At 34.9% G+C, this 15110-nt stretch overlaps 1 protein-coding gene across 9 annotated transcripts in view; it reads right to left on the bottom strand.

The window, feature by feature from the left end:
- Positions 1–15110, bottom strand: part of LOC105427841 (dystrophin, isoforms A/C/F/G/H) — a 409642-nt gene that overhangs the window by 314343 nt on the left and 80189 nt on the right. For all 9 annotated transcript variants that reach the window (XM_089078890.1, XM_089078895.1, XM_089078891.1 and 6 more), the window contains one exon: positions 3932–4149. In XM_089078890.1, coding sequence (XP_088935016.1) covers positions 3932–4149 — 218 coding nt within the window. The remainder of the gene's footprint in view (positions 1–3931; positions 4150–15110) is intronic.

Raw genomic sequence — 15110 nt, 5'->3', positions numbered from 1 at the left:
CTTGATGCTTGCTCAAGTCTCGTTACCTCGAGGTCTCTCATCGTTTTATGCAAACAGCACAATACTTGTCAGTGCGACAGCATAGCCGGAAATAGAAGCAGGGAGATAGCTGTTATGACGTTGGACTGGCTGGAGTCTGACTGTTGACTCGGCAAATAGGAAAAGCGTACCGGAGTCAATGCAATGTTTGCTGAGATGCTGAAAGTTATCTGGACAATGGCGAAGATATTACGTCATATTAGATCAAGATATTTACATCAAGCTACATATCGTACTTGATCATTAATCGATCGATCGCGAATGCGACGATCTCTCTTGTTCTGTTTCTATCAAAATAAAATTAAATCACGTCCTAAAATTAAATCTACACATTTACGTCATAACGTGTTAAAAAAAATAACATAAACATGTGGCATATTTAGCCTCCATTTTTTTTTTTTTATAAAAAGAAGTAGGTTATACAAGAGATCAAAAATTATTTCAGTTTTACGAAGAACAGAGTGTGTGAAATATTACGGTTTTTTAAGGAAGATTATAATACTGCTCTGACATTCGTAAAAAGGCAGAAACTGTTTTGCAAAATATAAGCGTGATAATTTAGAACGTAAAAAAATCTAAAGAGAATTCTTGAATATAAATTCTTGAAAAATATTTAAAACAGAGTAAGCGCTGTAAGTTCATCAAAAAGGAAAATAGCAGTAAGTGAGAATTTTGTAACAGTCTGCACAATTCTACACGTTTATATTCTGCTACGATAAATACTTTAACGGAAAAGTTAGTTTTAGCAAAGATGATTAACTAAAATAATAAAAAGGAAGGATTCAGAATAATAGGTAGAAAGAATAGATACGGTTAAGCAATATAAGCGTACTGTAACGAGAAATTATAGAACATGTACTCTCAAATTTAAAAACCCGCAAAATATAAGGAAGACGTAGCGCGAGTCGGAAGGATTTTCTTCCCTGCGAAAGCAAGGATATTAACGTCTACGCATAAAACGCTGATCACGTAGAACAACGTGGCTAAACGTGCCTGCTAAAACCGAATTAAACTTATTGCGTCAGCCGAGTGCGCTCTTAAATTAAATTTCCATGCTATAAAAGATAATAAATTTCCGCTCCGTCGAATTATGAGGAAACCATCCGGCGTGGATATAGAAAAGAGAGATTCGACTTAATTTATTTTATCATATTTCCTAGATTATATATACGCCTAAGACCTACGTCTGTTACAGAACACAGCATAAGTTGAAAGAAGAATGAATGAGGATCAGTATGGTGTGAAGGGAGAGAAATTTGGCAGAGTAATTCGATAAAATTGACCGAGTTATACTGCCTGCATGAGCGTCGACCATCCCTTCTTGCCCCGTCCACCGTCATCGCACAAATCTAATTCTTGTTCCTGATAACCGAACTCGTGCCATCAATCGCGGAATATTCAGTCGGAATCACATTTCTTTCGAAATTTGCCGTCGTAACTAGACCACGATCGGAGGAGAATGTGGACAAGTCAAGATCGAAATCCCATGAAGCGTGCTGACGCAGTAAGAAGTTATTGCTGAGGCAGCATCAACAATAGGTAAACCCTGAAGATCCATCTGCAATTCCGATGATGATTCTCTTCGATCTCGATGAGACTATTACTGTGCATCTTGCATATTTTCGCTTCACGTAATCGCTCAACGTAAAAAATTATCGGAATTTCACTCGAGAATATTAATGACATTTTTATTCGAAAAATTATGAAGATAACACTCAAACACACAATAAATAATAATAAAAAAAGAAATAAATAAATAATAATAAAATTATTAAGCCAAATAATGAATAATACTTAAAAATAATATAAACAGATTTAAAAGCAGATGTTCAAAGACAAGTAAATTCAGTAAATCATGATTTTTTGCATGAATTTTACGGAATCGATGACATGCAAAGTGAGAATGATGGGAATTTTTATTACAGCAAATTCCTAATAAATAGAAAGACAGAAATTTGATTATTCAAAAAAACAATATTTTTAATAGTCATAGAAACTTTTGTTCATGAAGTTAAAATGTCACACACAGAACACTGTCCAGTTGTTCCATGACAGTTTGACATCTGTTTACAAAAAAAGAAATACGTATTTCTCCTATTTCCGTATTCTCCCGTTATTTCAGATTTATATGTAATTTATGACAAATCGTATTTTAGAGAAGAGTAACGGTAATAAAATTTACAATAACTTTATAAAAGTCGCAAATAAAATACAAAAAAGACAAATACACAAAAACGAAATAAAAATATAAATAAATTTTATAAACTTTTTCGCAAACGCTTTTTATTTTATTTATATAGAATAACTTTTAATGTTTTCTTTATTATTTCGAGTTGTTTGTCTTTGTAATTAAATCAAATATATTTCAGATTCTACACAATTTTTAATATTTGTTAATTATAATATTGACATGACGTATCAATATTAAGAAAAAATATGTACAATATATCTTTAGAGATATCGACCAGAGACTCTGTTCTGAATACTAATTGTGGAAAGCGGATCTAATTTAGCCGACACCTTGATAACCAAGTTAAGACTCCTCGCCCATGAGGGACACGTTACAATACTGACATGCACACAGAATAGCATATCGCGATATGCTCGTAAGCTTAACACAATCTACAACAGCGTTTTAATTTACATTTACAAAGGAAACGCTTTTCCATCAGAGATAAAAGGCATGTTCCTTTTAGCTGCACTTTTCTTTTTCGTTCTTCCTACAAAGCGTGAGCGTGAGCGAATATCTGTTTTCCTGAGTTTAAATATACAAAGAGAGAGAGTCTAAAAAACCGTAAGTAAAGAGAAAAAGATCTAATATCGTGCTCGTTAAAGTTCAAAAGGAACACAGCGTAATTAAACGTACGTGCAGCTACGTGTACATCGACTTGGCGATACGTTGTTATTCGTGCCTATATATTTTTACATTTAATGAAGACAATAGTCATGACGTTACGATATCCGAAATCAAATTTCACATTGTATGATATTCATATACAAAAGATAAATTGAATTCTCTTTCCGTCTGCTGGCAAGAACCATTCAAAAATACGTGATTTCATGCATACAAGATCACTTAGCATATTTTTCACTAGCATTTATTCGAAGACATGCTGCTGTTGGAATCCAGAAACGCGCGTTACGTTGTCATATTCTCGTCAGTCTCTCTCCGCGTTCGCGTAATTTATGCGCTTTAATTAGCCGAGATGCCTGAGGACAGGCAGGCTCTTGCCGTTATCGTAACTCCGCCATTTTCGGCGACGCGAGAAAATGACGGAGATTTGCATTACGAGTTTCACACACGTTTTCTCCAGAGTAAAATTTCTTGTAGAACAAGCACGTTCATTTAATTTATGGAAAAAAAAAAAAAAAGAAATAATCAGTATAAAATAAATCGAATCCGAGAGAAGAGAATAAATTGCAAAACACTCAAGAACGCTCTTCATTAGAAGAGAATATTTCCACCCCCTCGCAGCAACACCGGAGTAATCAAATCGATATCTTCCGATCGGTTTCCGAAGATAACCGACCGTTAATTATTATCTGTTAGTATTGAGCTTCTAGTATTGAGCTTTCTAAAAGCATAATGGTATCAGTTTATCGAATTGTCGGCTTTTCCAATACCGGATAAGAACACGTTTCATGAAAAGATAAATACATAAAATGAAAAAAATCTTTCCTTAATAAAACTTCAATTAAAGACTGCCAGTTTTTAATTGAAATTGAAATTTTTTAATTTGCAACATTAAATGGTTTCAAAGATAATAGCATCTCAAGTTAGAAAGCGAATTAAGCATAAAATGTCGAATGTATTCCTTTTCTTGTGCGTGTGTACTTTTTGGCTATTATTGTCCTGCCATCTGCACGCACGCGTATAAGTAAGCAGACTTACCTGAAGCACTGATTTATCGAGTTCTGCGACGAGGGTAGAAGCTGAAGACGTAGAGGGTGAAGGTGAAGACGAAGCCGAGGAGACGGAGGCAGAGGGGCTGCTAGTCGCTACGGGGGTCGACGGTGACGAGGGGGCGGGAGAGGATGACAGCCCCCGAGAGCCCCCTGCAGCTGCACCCGCCGCCCCCGGTGCTGCGGCGCCTACACTCCTTTCCACTTCTGTAACAGGGAAACAAAACCATATCTCCATTAGACCGCGGCGTCGTGTCGTAAAAGTCAGCAGGCCGTATCTCCTGCGGCCGCCCGCCGACGTGACGAAAATTGATGCGCCCTCGGCGCATCAGGAAGCAAAGCGAATATTCAGACATCCGTTTCAGCGATGTTTCCGTGTGTCGTATCCGCGCATACATCGAATTATCGATCATTCCAGCTTATCGGCGATAACGATTGTCACGAGTCACGCACGATTGAAAAGCTACACGGCCGGCGAGAGATCCATCGAGTTGTTGAATTTTCAATTGCATTTGCAGTTGATACGAACACTGATATTACATATCTCGGATAAAGAATATCCTGTCAAAATTATGGTTATTATTCATATCTGATATTGATAATGGACAGGATTGTTTTACAAGTAAAAATGCATTTGTAAACATATATAAAATATCTTCAATCTACATATGTGTGTATGTGTGTATGTGTGTTAAATTTTTTTTTTCGTTCGATATCATAAAATTTATATGTAAAATATTTTCCGTATATATATTTATATTTTCCAAATTACAAATTTATCCTTCATTGTACACGATTACACGAGAAAATTTTAACGACGAGAAATAGATGTATAAGTTACAAGAGTAAAGTTAAACGAGAGATCTATTTTTTTTGCATACAATGTCTCATGTTACGTTTTTCATGAAAACTGGTAATTTTTCAGTCGATTCGCTGTCGCTGTATTCTCTCTCACGTGCGGTGACGCAATAAAACGGGGAAGGAAAATTTGCTCAAGGGAAAGAAAGATAGAAAGAAAGAACGGGGGCGGAATGGTTTCGAGGCATGGGTACGGAAGGATGCACGGTCAATTCATTGAATAGGGAAGTAACTTTCATAGTTTATAAGTTTACCCGCTTCACATCCTCCCGGATCGAGTCTCGAAACGAGACTATGGCGGATCCCCAGGTGAACCCTACGCAGGACCGTCGAAGATGGGCTTAATGCCCGTCTCTAATGTAATTGAAAACTTTCGTAAACGTCTTTTTCCTACCCCTCGATTTGTAACGCTCCTTTATCAGCGTTTAAACACTACTTAGGAACGCGTTATGCCAATCGATAATGATATAAAATTCTGTTTCTTCTTTTTTACTTACTATCATATATATACCAATATCTAAATATAATGTTTTAATAATTCAACGAAAAGTAAAATAGATAAATTAAACATTTTGCAATTATTTATGATAATTTGTATCAATAGTTACTTTTGCTGCAATAATACAATATTATAATCAAAAATATTCATAATATCAATTTGTGGTGATTAATATTAATTACACTTGTTAAAATTTCTATAATGATCTTGGATTACGATGTTACAATGGAAAATGTATTTTGCATTATCGTAATATATGTTTTCAAATAAATAAGAATTATCAAATAATCACATTCTTGTGATCGATAAAACGAACTTGTCAAATACATTGTATGTTTTTGTTAATTGGCCATAATAAATAATTTCTATTGTTCATACAGTATTTACGTATTTATTATTTAATAAATCAAAACGGATGTCTTTAATAATATAATTCCGCTTTATCAAGCACAAGCATGCCATGTGGAAGAGATAAATCTCATTTAAAATGTATCGTAAAAATTACATAGTGTTCTCTATTTCAATAGTATAATCCAAAATGAGAATTAAATTATACAATAAAATCATTAAAAATATTATAAATGTTATTTCTGATAACAATAAAGAATATAAAATAATCTTTTTAATGCAGCCAACATTGATATTTGAATATATTTTTCGTATAAATCGTAAACAGGCCATAACGTCAAAAGTTGAACTCTAGAGATCGTAACTTATGCACGAAATTCTCCCGGTTGAGTTTTTTACGAAAGCTTTCATATTTTTATTCCCAGACTTTTTCACCCCGGTTAATACCGACGAGCATTATCTTAACAACGGGTCCTGCCCCCGTTTTACTACTGAATTTCGCCGCTATCTAAAACCAGTAATGAGGCGAAAAAAAAGTACGAAAACAAAGAGAAAAATCGAGGGAGAGTACGGAAAAGCAAACGATGGAACGACGAGCAGACAACATTCGGTACGAAAGAGCAGTTTACCCGTGTAATTACTCACAAACCACGAAACTTCTGCCCGACGGAAAAATCTCTCCGCTTCGAACGATATTTCTTAACGCCTTCGGTGAAATTCGAGAACGAGTGCTCGCGACAAAGCACTTTGTCGTCGGGGTCGCGGGAAATCAGTGGGCTGCGAGCGACCCTGCTAATTCAAAGGGGAAGCCGTTATGCAAACGCACACTGCGAAACATTTACCGTAACATCTCAAGGATACCGTCCGACTTCAGAAGCTCAGATTTCTACACGTTCCATCTCGTCCACTCGTGCAAATTGTGTGCATACAATTTGCAAAGTTGAGAACTGTACAAATTTCCAGCAAAGTAGCCCAACTTTCACGGAGATAGCTACCCCAATTTAAAGACTGCTTTGTGCGGTTTTGTATGATTAGTTAAAATAATAAGGATCGCATTACTTAGACATAAAACGTTCACATTATTAGTAAATAGATAAAAATAAATAAAAAATAAAATAATAATGGATTTTTCAAACATTACGCATATTAATAAAAAGCTTAAACAGTAATAAAAAATTCAATTAAGCATATATATATATATATATATATATATTTATTTATTTATTTATTTATTTATTTATTTATATTCATATTTATATAAGAGAGAGCAGTTTTTTTACAAATAAAAAATGTTCAAGAATAATAGTTTTTTCAGATGTGTATACATATATATCCCTATTATTTGAAAAAATTATTCTTGAACATTTTTTATTTGTAAAAAAAACTGCTCTTATATAAATCAGAATTTAAACAATAAGAGCTTGAATAGAATAGAACTGTAAGAGAGGACGATATATCGAACGTAGGAAATTCACTGTACTGTACATGCCGCATTAGCATACTAAGTAATCGTATGCCATATGGTAAATATATGAGTGCGGATCTGAATTTCGCAAGAGAAGAGGAGGGACTTAATACAAATAAGACACACAAGCTTCGGCTGCATAAACCACAGAGAGTTCGCAAAGTTCTGTCATAAGTCGTCGCAACTTCTAAGCCCTATATAGTCTTCGTATGGCGGTCGGATGAATTACGATACACGCTAAATACATAATAAGCATGACGGTGCACGCTCGGTTTCGCTTGCTTCTATTCCTATCAGATTATGGTAAGCAGAAGCGAAATCTGGCTAGTCAACAGAATCGATCTGCATAAACTTCATGTAAACTTCGCAGATGCTCCATCGAAGGATACAAACGATGGATACATGCTGAGGCTGCGCAAAATGCGCATTCTTTTTCCCTTATTTCAGAAAATGTTCGTACGCTAGATAATCATTTCACGTTTCGTGCATGATAGATTAGTTTTACTCTAACATAACACCGATCTCACATATTTTACCAACCCTAACTTATTCATAGATCTATCTTGCGCAATATACGTTATGCGTTATAATCTTCAGAAATGGAATGCGAGGACAATGTCATTTTCTTTGACAAGCTGTCAGAATGCAAAGTCGGAAGATCTACATGATGAAGATAATACTGTCAGAAATACACGATCTCATAAATCATCTTTAAAATATGATATGTAAATTATATTTTTAATATTTTCAAAATTTTATTTTAAGAACATTCTTGGAAAAATCTCCAATAACAAACGCTTTGTCTTAAGCTGCGATCGAGATGTGATATTTATGCAAAAAGGTAGTCTCGAAATTCAAAAGGTTCGCGTTTATTCTCTTACTAATTTAGAGAACGTAATGCAAATGATACTTCCTGATGTTGCACGGCTTGAAGGAAAGTGGTCCTTGAAGAGGACATTCGTAACACTTGTCGCTGCAGCAGCTGCTAGGAGCGAGTTATTACTCCCGTAACAACGGCAACGGAAATGGACCGTTTCCGATGTTGCACGAATATGAATCATGGTGACCAATTATCTATCATTCATAACGCTTGTCAAAAATAAGAAAGCACTCGTGCCGATTAATCGTTGCAATTATAATTGCAGATTAGATAGTGCAATTTATAATTGCAGATGTAATAAAGTTATCAAATATAACAAAATCATTCATTCTCCATTTCAAAGCAACGTTGCGATAAAAAAGTGTATGTAAAAATTCAGAATGAACAAGAGATTCATCAAAAACACAAAACATGGTTAATGAAGTGTATGAGATAATAAACGGTCTATGCGCGCGCGGATCAGACAATAAATCTTTAGCGATGACACAATGATGTCTTATTGAAAAAAGTTTTATACACGATCCGATGAAAATAAAAAAATAATATAATATTTTGTTCGGTTATGAAGTTAACTTATAACATATCTGATTGAATAGGCCAATGCAAATCTTGCTTCAACTTCCAACAAACTGAAAGTGCAATATTGCCCTGGTCAATGTGGTTAAGCCAGAGCTGAATAGCTTGACTAGATTTATGGAGTTCTTTCATTACTTTTTCAGAATGGGGTTAGAGAAGTAATCGGATTCTAGATTAAAGACTCGTCTATTGACTCTGCTTCCATTCATTTCAACTTACTCTATTAAATCTTTTAGTTACCAGACTAAAGTTATTTTTATTCCTAATCACCAGCCACGGTGACATAATCTTTTTAATTTTGATCCCACCCTTTCTCTCATATACATAATTCTTATACATAATTCTATTTAACCATTCGTATAACAACATGAAGTTTGCAAGTATAATTATCTTGCGATAAATGAGAACATTACCCTTGCAAAAGTATGCAAGGGTTCTCTTTATACAACAAATTTTGTCAAATTATTTTATAATTTTACAGAAAAATATAATTCTGTTATTCTCTCTAATATTATTTAAAATTCCAAGCCCAGCGTCCGCTACACAGAGAGAGATTTTTAAGTATAAAATCTGAGATAAATCGCGAGTGTCCCGAATAGAAAATTTCTTGCACATATTTGTAATGCCAACGACGAAACGAAAGAGTAACAGCGCGACGTCAACGTTTTTGCGGCGGTATAAAATCTCGCGCCGTCTGCAGCACGATTTATATAGTATAAAGTAGCGAAAAGCGATCCGGTTCAGACCGCCGCCGTTGAGGTAGAAATCCCTTGTTAGCAGGCTGCTACAACGAGGCAAGGCGAGGCAAACGCCGCCGCGGGATGACCCACCGTGAAAAATAGGACGAATTTACAGCGGGAAGCATCAATTCTCTTCATGGCAGCAGTTTTATTCCGGCAAAGCCGCGGAGGAGGGAGGGGGGAGACGGGGAAAGGGAGGCAGAAAGGAAAGCACACGGATACTTCTGGATCTCTCCTCCCGGCACTCCGGAGGTGAAAAATAGGAAAGGCGCGTTGCTAGCACGGCTTAAGCGTCCGTCTGTCCGCCTGTCTGCCAGGGATAAGTGATGTGACAGTACAACGGAGATGCGAAGGGAAAAGCGGAATGGCGGAAGGGCGGTCGTATAGCAGCAACACGAAGGAAGAAGCGAGGATGGGCCGTGAATGAGAGTGATGGATTGCACGCCGCCATCCACTGACACTCTTCCACCAAAGGGCAGGTCGCCCATTGTACCGCGGAAACCGGAACCCACAACTTGTGCCGTCTACATTTCCGGTCGGCTGAACGACGATCCGATCTGAACGGCAGCGCGAATCCGTGTCTTTCCTATTGAAGAGTCTTCGACCGAGCATTCCCCGGCAATGTGCGATTTGTGTAAACCTGAGCGCATGATTCACGCCATCTTTCTAGATTATTATTCATAGATTCATATAATATAAACAAAAAATAAGTGATTATTAATTAAGTTTCTCTTTTATCACGATAGGTTGTGTAATATCTATCAATAAAATATCAGAATATTATTTTTCTTCTAATAATTTCTAATTAATTTGCAAATTAAATAAAACAAATTTATTCATAAAATTATAAAAAATAAATTTTTTAATTTTTAATGTAAAATAAATCACATAAATGTACATATGATTAATACATCATTATTATTATAGGCTTCCAGATTTAATAAATAAAGAAAGATCACATTACTTTATTTCAACTTACGAATAAATCAACTTCAAAATTTAAACAATATTTAAACAATGTAATAAAAATAAGATTCACTAAGACCACAAGATACGTATAACAAATACAAATAATTTTGCTGCAGAAATCAGTATTGTAAAACTTATGCCGCAGCAGTTCAAATAACTCACAATTTCGACAAGCAAATTTCACGGCTGGAAGAAAAAGCACCGTAATCTTAATGCGTAGCCAAGAAATAGGAACACAGGAATAAATATTCGCTGCTTGCACAAGGGTCAGAAGTATCGTGAGACTGTTAATACTTGGCAGTACTCTTAACCGGTAAAAATAAACGAGAAGCTTAGAGAAAAATGGAAGAAAAAAGTAAAGAAAACAAAAAAGAAATAAAGAGATCCTGCTGCAAACACTGTTGAATTGTACGCCGTCTTGCCAATTAGCATGTAACGATCCGAGACACAATTAAACGTGAAAGATAGCAAAAGACAAGATGGAACAAAATTATAAAATGCTAAAAATATCTGAACATTCGCCAAAACAACATTTATATTTCAGATAAAATGTACATTTAAGTATGTCACAACTATGTATAACAGTGATATATATATATAGTGTAGTATTTAAATTTTTAAGTTGTTTATCAACTAAAAATTAAGTCACAAAGAAGTTTTTAATATCAAATGCAAAGAATTTCTCAAAAGTAGCAAAATGCAAAGTTTTAAATAATATAAAAGTTAAAAATAATTTTGAATTTTTAATTTTTGCTTAAAAATAACACAGAAATTTTTTTGTGTCATTTTGAAAATTTGTTGAAGAAACACATTAATCAAGCAAGATAAAACTTGATAAAACCTTTCTAATTATGTAAGCATATCATTAATATTATCTAGTTTAATCAAACGAATGAAAATATATGGATCGTGCCATATTACTGTACCGACGACTTAACTTAAATTATACGACCGCAACAAGAATAAACCAAAATTTCTGAATATATGCAAAACACATTGTTACGAAATGCATAAATTCTAATTTATTCCTATGAGTAGACAAAGAAGTTGCACGTCTGTTTAATAATTAAAATAACTACTGGCTGAAAAACTATTCAGGATTTACGTCCTGATAGGAAATTGGTCGACAAGATCAAAACAAATATGCACATTAATAGACATCATGAATTATCGTAACAATAACACAGTATAAATACGATTAAGTCAATAAAACCTGCACGAATGGTACATCAAGACAGATTTAGGCGAATAGAGATAAAATTCTCAAGCTGCTTTTCTTGCATAATAAAACTAAAATTCTTTTTATTAAATCTTTTTATTAATTCTTTTTATAAAAAAATGCAGAAATTTGATACTGTCAAAAATAATTTCAACGTTCCAATTTTTCTAATAAGTTTGATTATATTTAAATAACAATTATAGCAAACTTAGTCAAATGGCTAAATAAATAATATCATTATAATTTCTAACAAGCCATTTTCCACGAAAATGGAATTCTATTTAATTGCGTTTAAATGAAACCATGTAACTACGACTGAGCTTGGTATTAAGCTACGCTGGTCGTTTTTAAGAATTACAATGAATTCGCAAAAATCTCGTGAACGCGGGATATAACGGATAATATAATAACTAATTTAATCAGGTATATGGGGGCAGAGGCCTGTTTCCGGCTTCAGTAAAGATCGTTAAGTATTCCAGCGATGGTAGAAAAAGGGAAGTAGTGATGCCCCCTCTCTCTGCATTCACCATCACAGCAAAGGACGAATTAATCTGGCTTCACGTAGAGGGGGGCCTTTTCTGCCCCACGTTTTCGATGTAATTGAATCTCTCGTCTTTGCCAAGGCAATTGTACCACACGCCTCTCCCCGACAATCTAGGGCTGCTCTCTTACCGCGAGAAATTAATCTTCCTTTCCGCGGGAGCGATTCCATGATCGGCGAGAAAAAAAATAAAAGTAATAGAAGGTCTATAATTCGGACCTGAACCGAGCACGAACACGAGTTTTCTCACGCTAATGCCGATTAAAGATGAATTTATCACACACCTTTCACTGTTTGTCGGACAATTAAGATCAGTTTTACGATCTTACAAAAGTGCGTTCGAAAACAAACTTCTTACTTGAACAAACGATTAATCGCACTGTTATTTGACATAAATTTATTTCTATTAAAATACAAATTAAGCAAGCTATAAACATCGATCTCATTTGCATGTTATCGAATATATCAAGATAATGACTGTGCATGAATAATTCATGTATTCTCCCTTCTTATTCGGGGGCTCGAGCCATGCTTGATGCAATCTCTCCTATCGTGCTCCAGGAGGATTATTTGTATATTTGCCAATGGCGTTGGAGGGTGTCGCCGCTGCAGTCCGACCTGCATCCATCGAGAGAATAGGACCATCATCTCTCTGGAGTACCGGTCGTGGGGATTCGAAAGAATACATGTATATATGTATATTGTAATATATATATATATATATGTATCATTGTATTGTTGACGTGTTATTCTAAACACGTTATTTGCGATAAATATCATCACATGCCTCGGTAGTCGAAAGGATAAGATGCCTGCCCGGTAAGCAGGAGATCCAGGTTCGATTCCTGGCTGAGGTGGTATTTTTTTCGCAAAATAATTACGAGTTTTCACGACTGGTTCGTGGTCGGGCCCCGCCGTGACGCACACCCTCCCTTCTTATTCTAATTTTTTCACATATATCTACACTAGTATCGGCAAATATTAATTACACTTTCGCTACGCGATCTTAAAAAAATGGTCAAAGAAATATATAAATATAAATACATATAAATACAATAATAAGACTATCCAGGTTTTCTCTTCTGTATATTAAAATGCTATTTATCCTGATATTTATTCCAATATTTAATCTAATTCGAATCTAACTAAATTCCATGAAAAAATGTTTTTACGTAAACGATATTATACGTTAAAAAAAATACATCATATATATCCGATATCGGTAAGGTAATCAATCAAATTGTGACTGTCATTGTATGATCCGCTAGAAAATATCAAACAAAGAAATTGCGTAAATAGTGATGTGAAATAACGCCGGATAAAGAGGAGAGCAACATCTAAATTCCATTAAACCTTATCATATTAGGATAATAGGATTGCTCTTACAGCTCTCCTCGAACAAGGATTTCTGTTTATCAGCTCAAGACACTCCTTCCTCATTCTTCCAGCTACATTCTCTTTCCGTCGAGAAAAGATCGAAGATGATGACGAAAAGAGAGGAGGAGACTGTGAGAGCGGTGAGCGTGAGGGAAAGAAAAAGTAGCAAGGTGCACGGAGATGGAGAAAAATTACTTTCATGGCGAAACGTGACGGCAATACTAGAACGAAGATTGCAAAATGCGGACCACGCTTAAATATTAAACGCCATGTAAACGAAAGTTTATCGACAGCTGGGCGCTTCACTTACGGCGCCGGGCGAATACTTTCTTCGACACAAATTATGGGACCGTGATTGAACATTACTGTCTTTAAAATTGGCTAGACTTTATTAGAATATTCAAGAGGCATACACATACGCAAGAGTAACACAAGATTAAATAATTATCATATAATTATAATTTAAATTAATTATAACTTGTAAATATATTTTGGAATATATAGCGAGATATGTCTCTGCAGTTGTTTTCAAATAATTCCTAAGATCCAACGCAAAGCACATGAAAGATTTCATCAAGAATATATTGGCCTTAAATAATTCGTCGCGCTGAAAAATAAATTGCTTCTTCTTTAGCGAAAAAGAATATAAATCATGTGCTTCAAGAAATAATTCGCAAAGATTCTCTTGTAAAGGAGATTACTCTGCCAAAGACTTTCTTCATTTTTTCACCGCAACGACTCAAATTAACATATTCATAAGATATTTATCAAAGAGTCTCTTTGACGCCTGTTACTTAAACATGTCGCTGGCACAACAGAGTTTTTTCTTTATTTGACCCCATAAAAATTCAGTGTCCTGTCGACGCTTTTAAAGGAATAAACATACAAAGCCTATATATAAATATCATTATAAAATACCGCAGAGAAGGTAAATCAGATGCGTCTCAAATATAAAACTTTTATAGAAACAATGATCGTGCTCTATAGTCCTAAAAGTCGCTAAAGTCATTTTTTTTCTTAAATATGAATAAAATAATAAACGCGTTTCTAATATTTCACTTCTCACTATTAAATCTTTAATTGTGCAACTCTTGTTACATTTCAGCACGCTAAGTATACTCCAATGGCAAGCATTCTCGTTACATCAACAATTCCTCAAGTAAGGGAACATCTTAAATAGCTGAGTACAACTAGGCACATGAATATAACTTTGCTGCACTGGCACGAGACTCTCTTGACATCATATACATAATTCAGGAATGCGTGTCGTTGATATAACGCATGATAGTTATGCATACGTTTCAGAGAATATAGCGCTGCATATTTGTCATCCTGGAATGGAGAGAGAGAGAGAGAGAGAGAGAGAGAGAGAGAGAGAGAAACTTTCTCATTCTAATGCATCCCATTGATTTTCTTGTCATGACCAATTGGCAAGAATGCATCACATGCATTTCATCGGGAACTATATCACGAAAGCAAGTATATCATAATTGACAAAGGAATCATCGAAATGCCATTTGCATTGATAATAATCACGCTATTCCAACTCGATCACGTCTGTATTAGTCATAATATCTTGATGATATGATAACATCGAATATCCGAAACAAACCGAATTTTGCTTAAAAAAAAAAAAAAAAAAAAAAAATAACAAAAGTGTAATTAATATTACAGTGTACGCAAATAGGGTAATTAC

Source organism: Pogonomyrmex barbatus, unplaced genomic scaffold, assembly GCF_055798465.1.
Source record: "Pogonomyrmex barbatus isolate J1 unplaced genomic scaffold, ASM5579846v1 scaffold3, whole genome shotgun sequence".
In the NCBI taxonomy this organism is placed as follows: Eukaryota; Metazoa; Arthropoda; class Insecta; order Hymenoptera; family Formicidae; genus Pogonomyrmex; species Pogonomyrmex barbatus.
The sequence above is the reverse complement of the archived record's forward strand: the minus strand, read 5'-3'. Positions and strand labels throughout refer to the sequence as shown.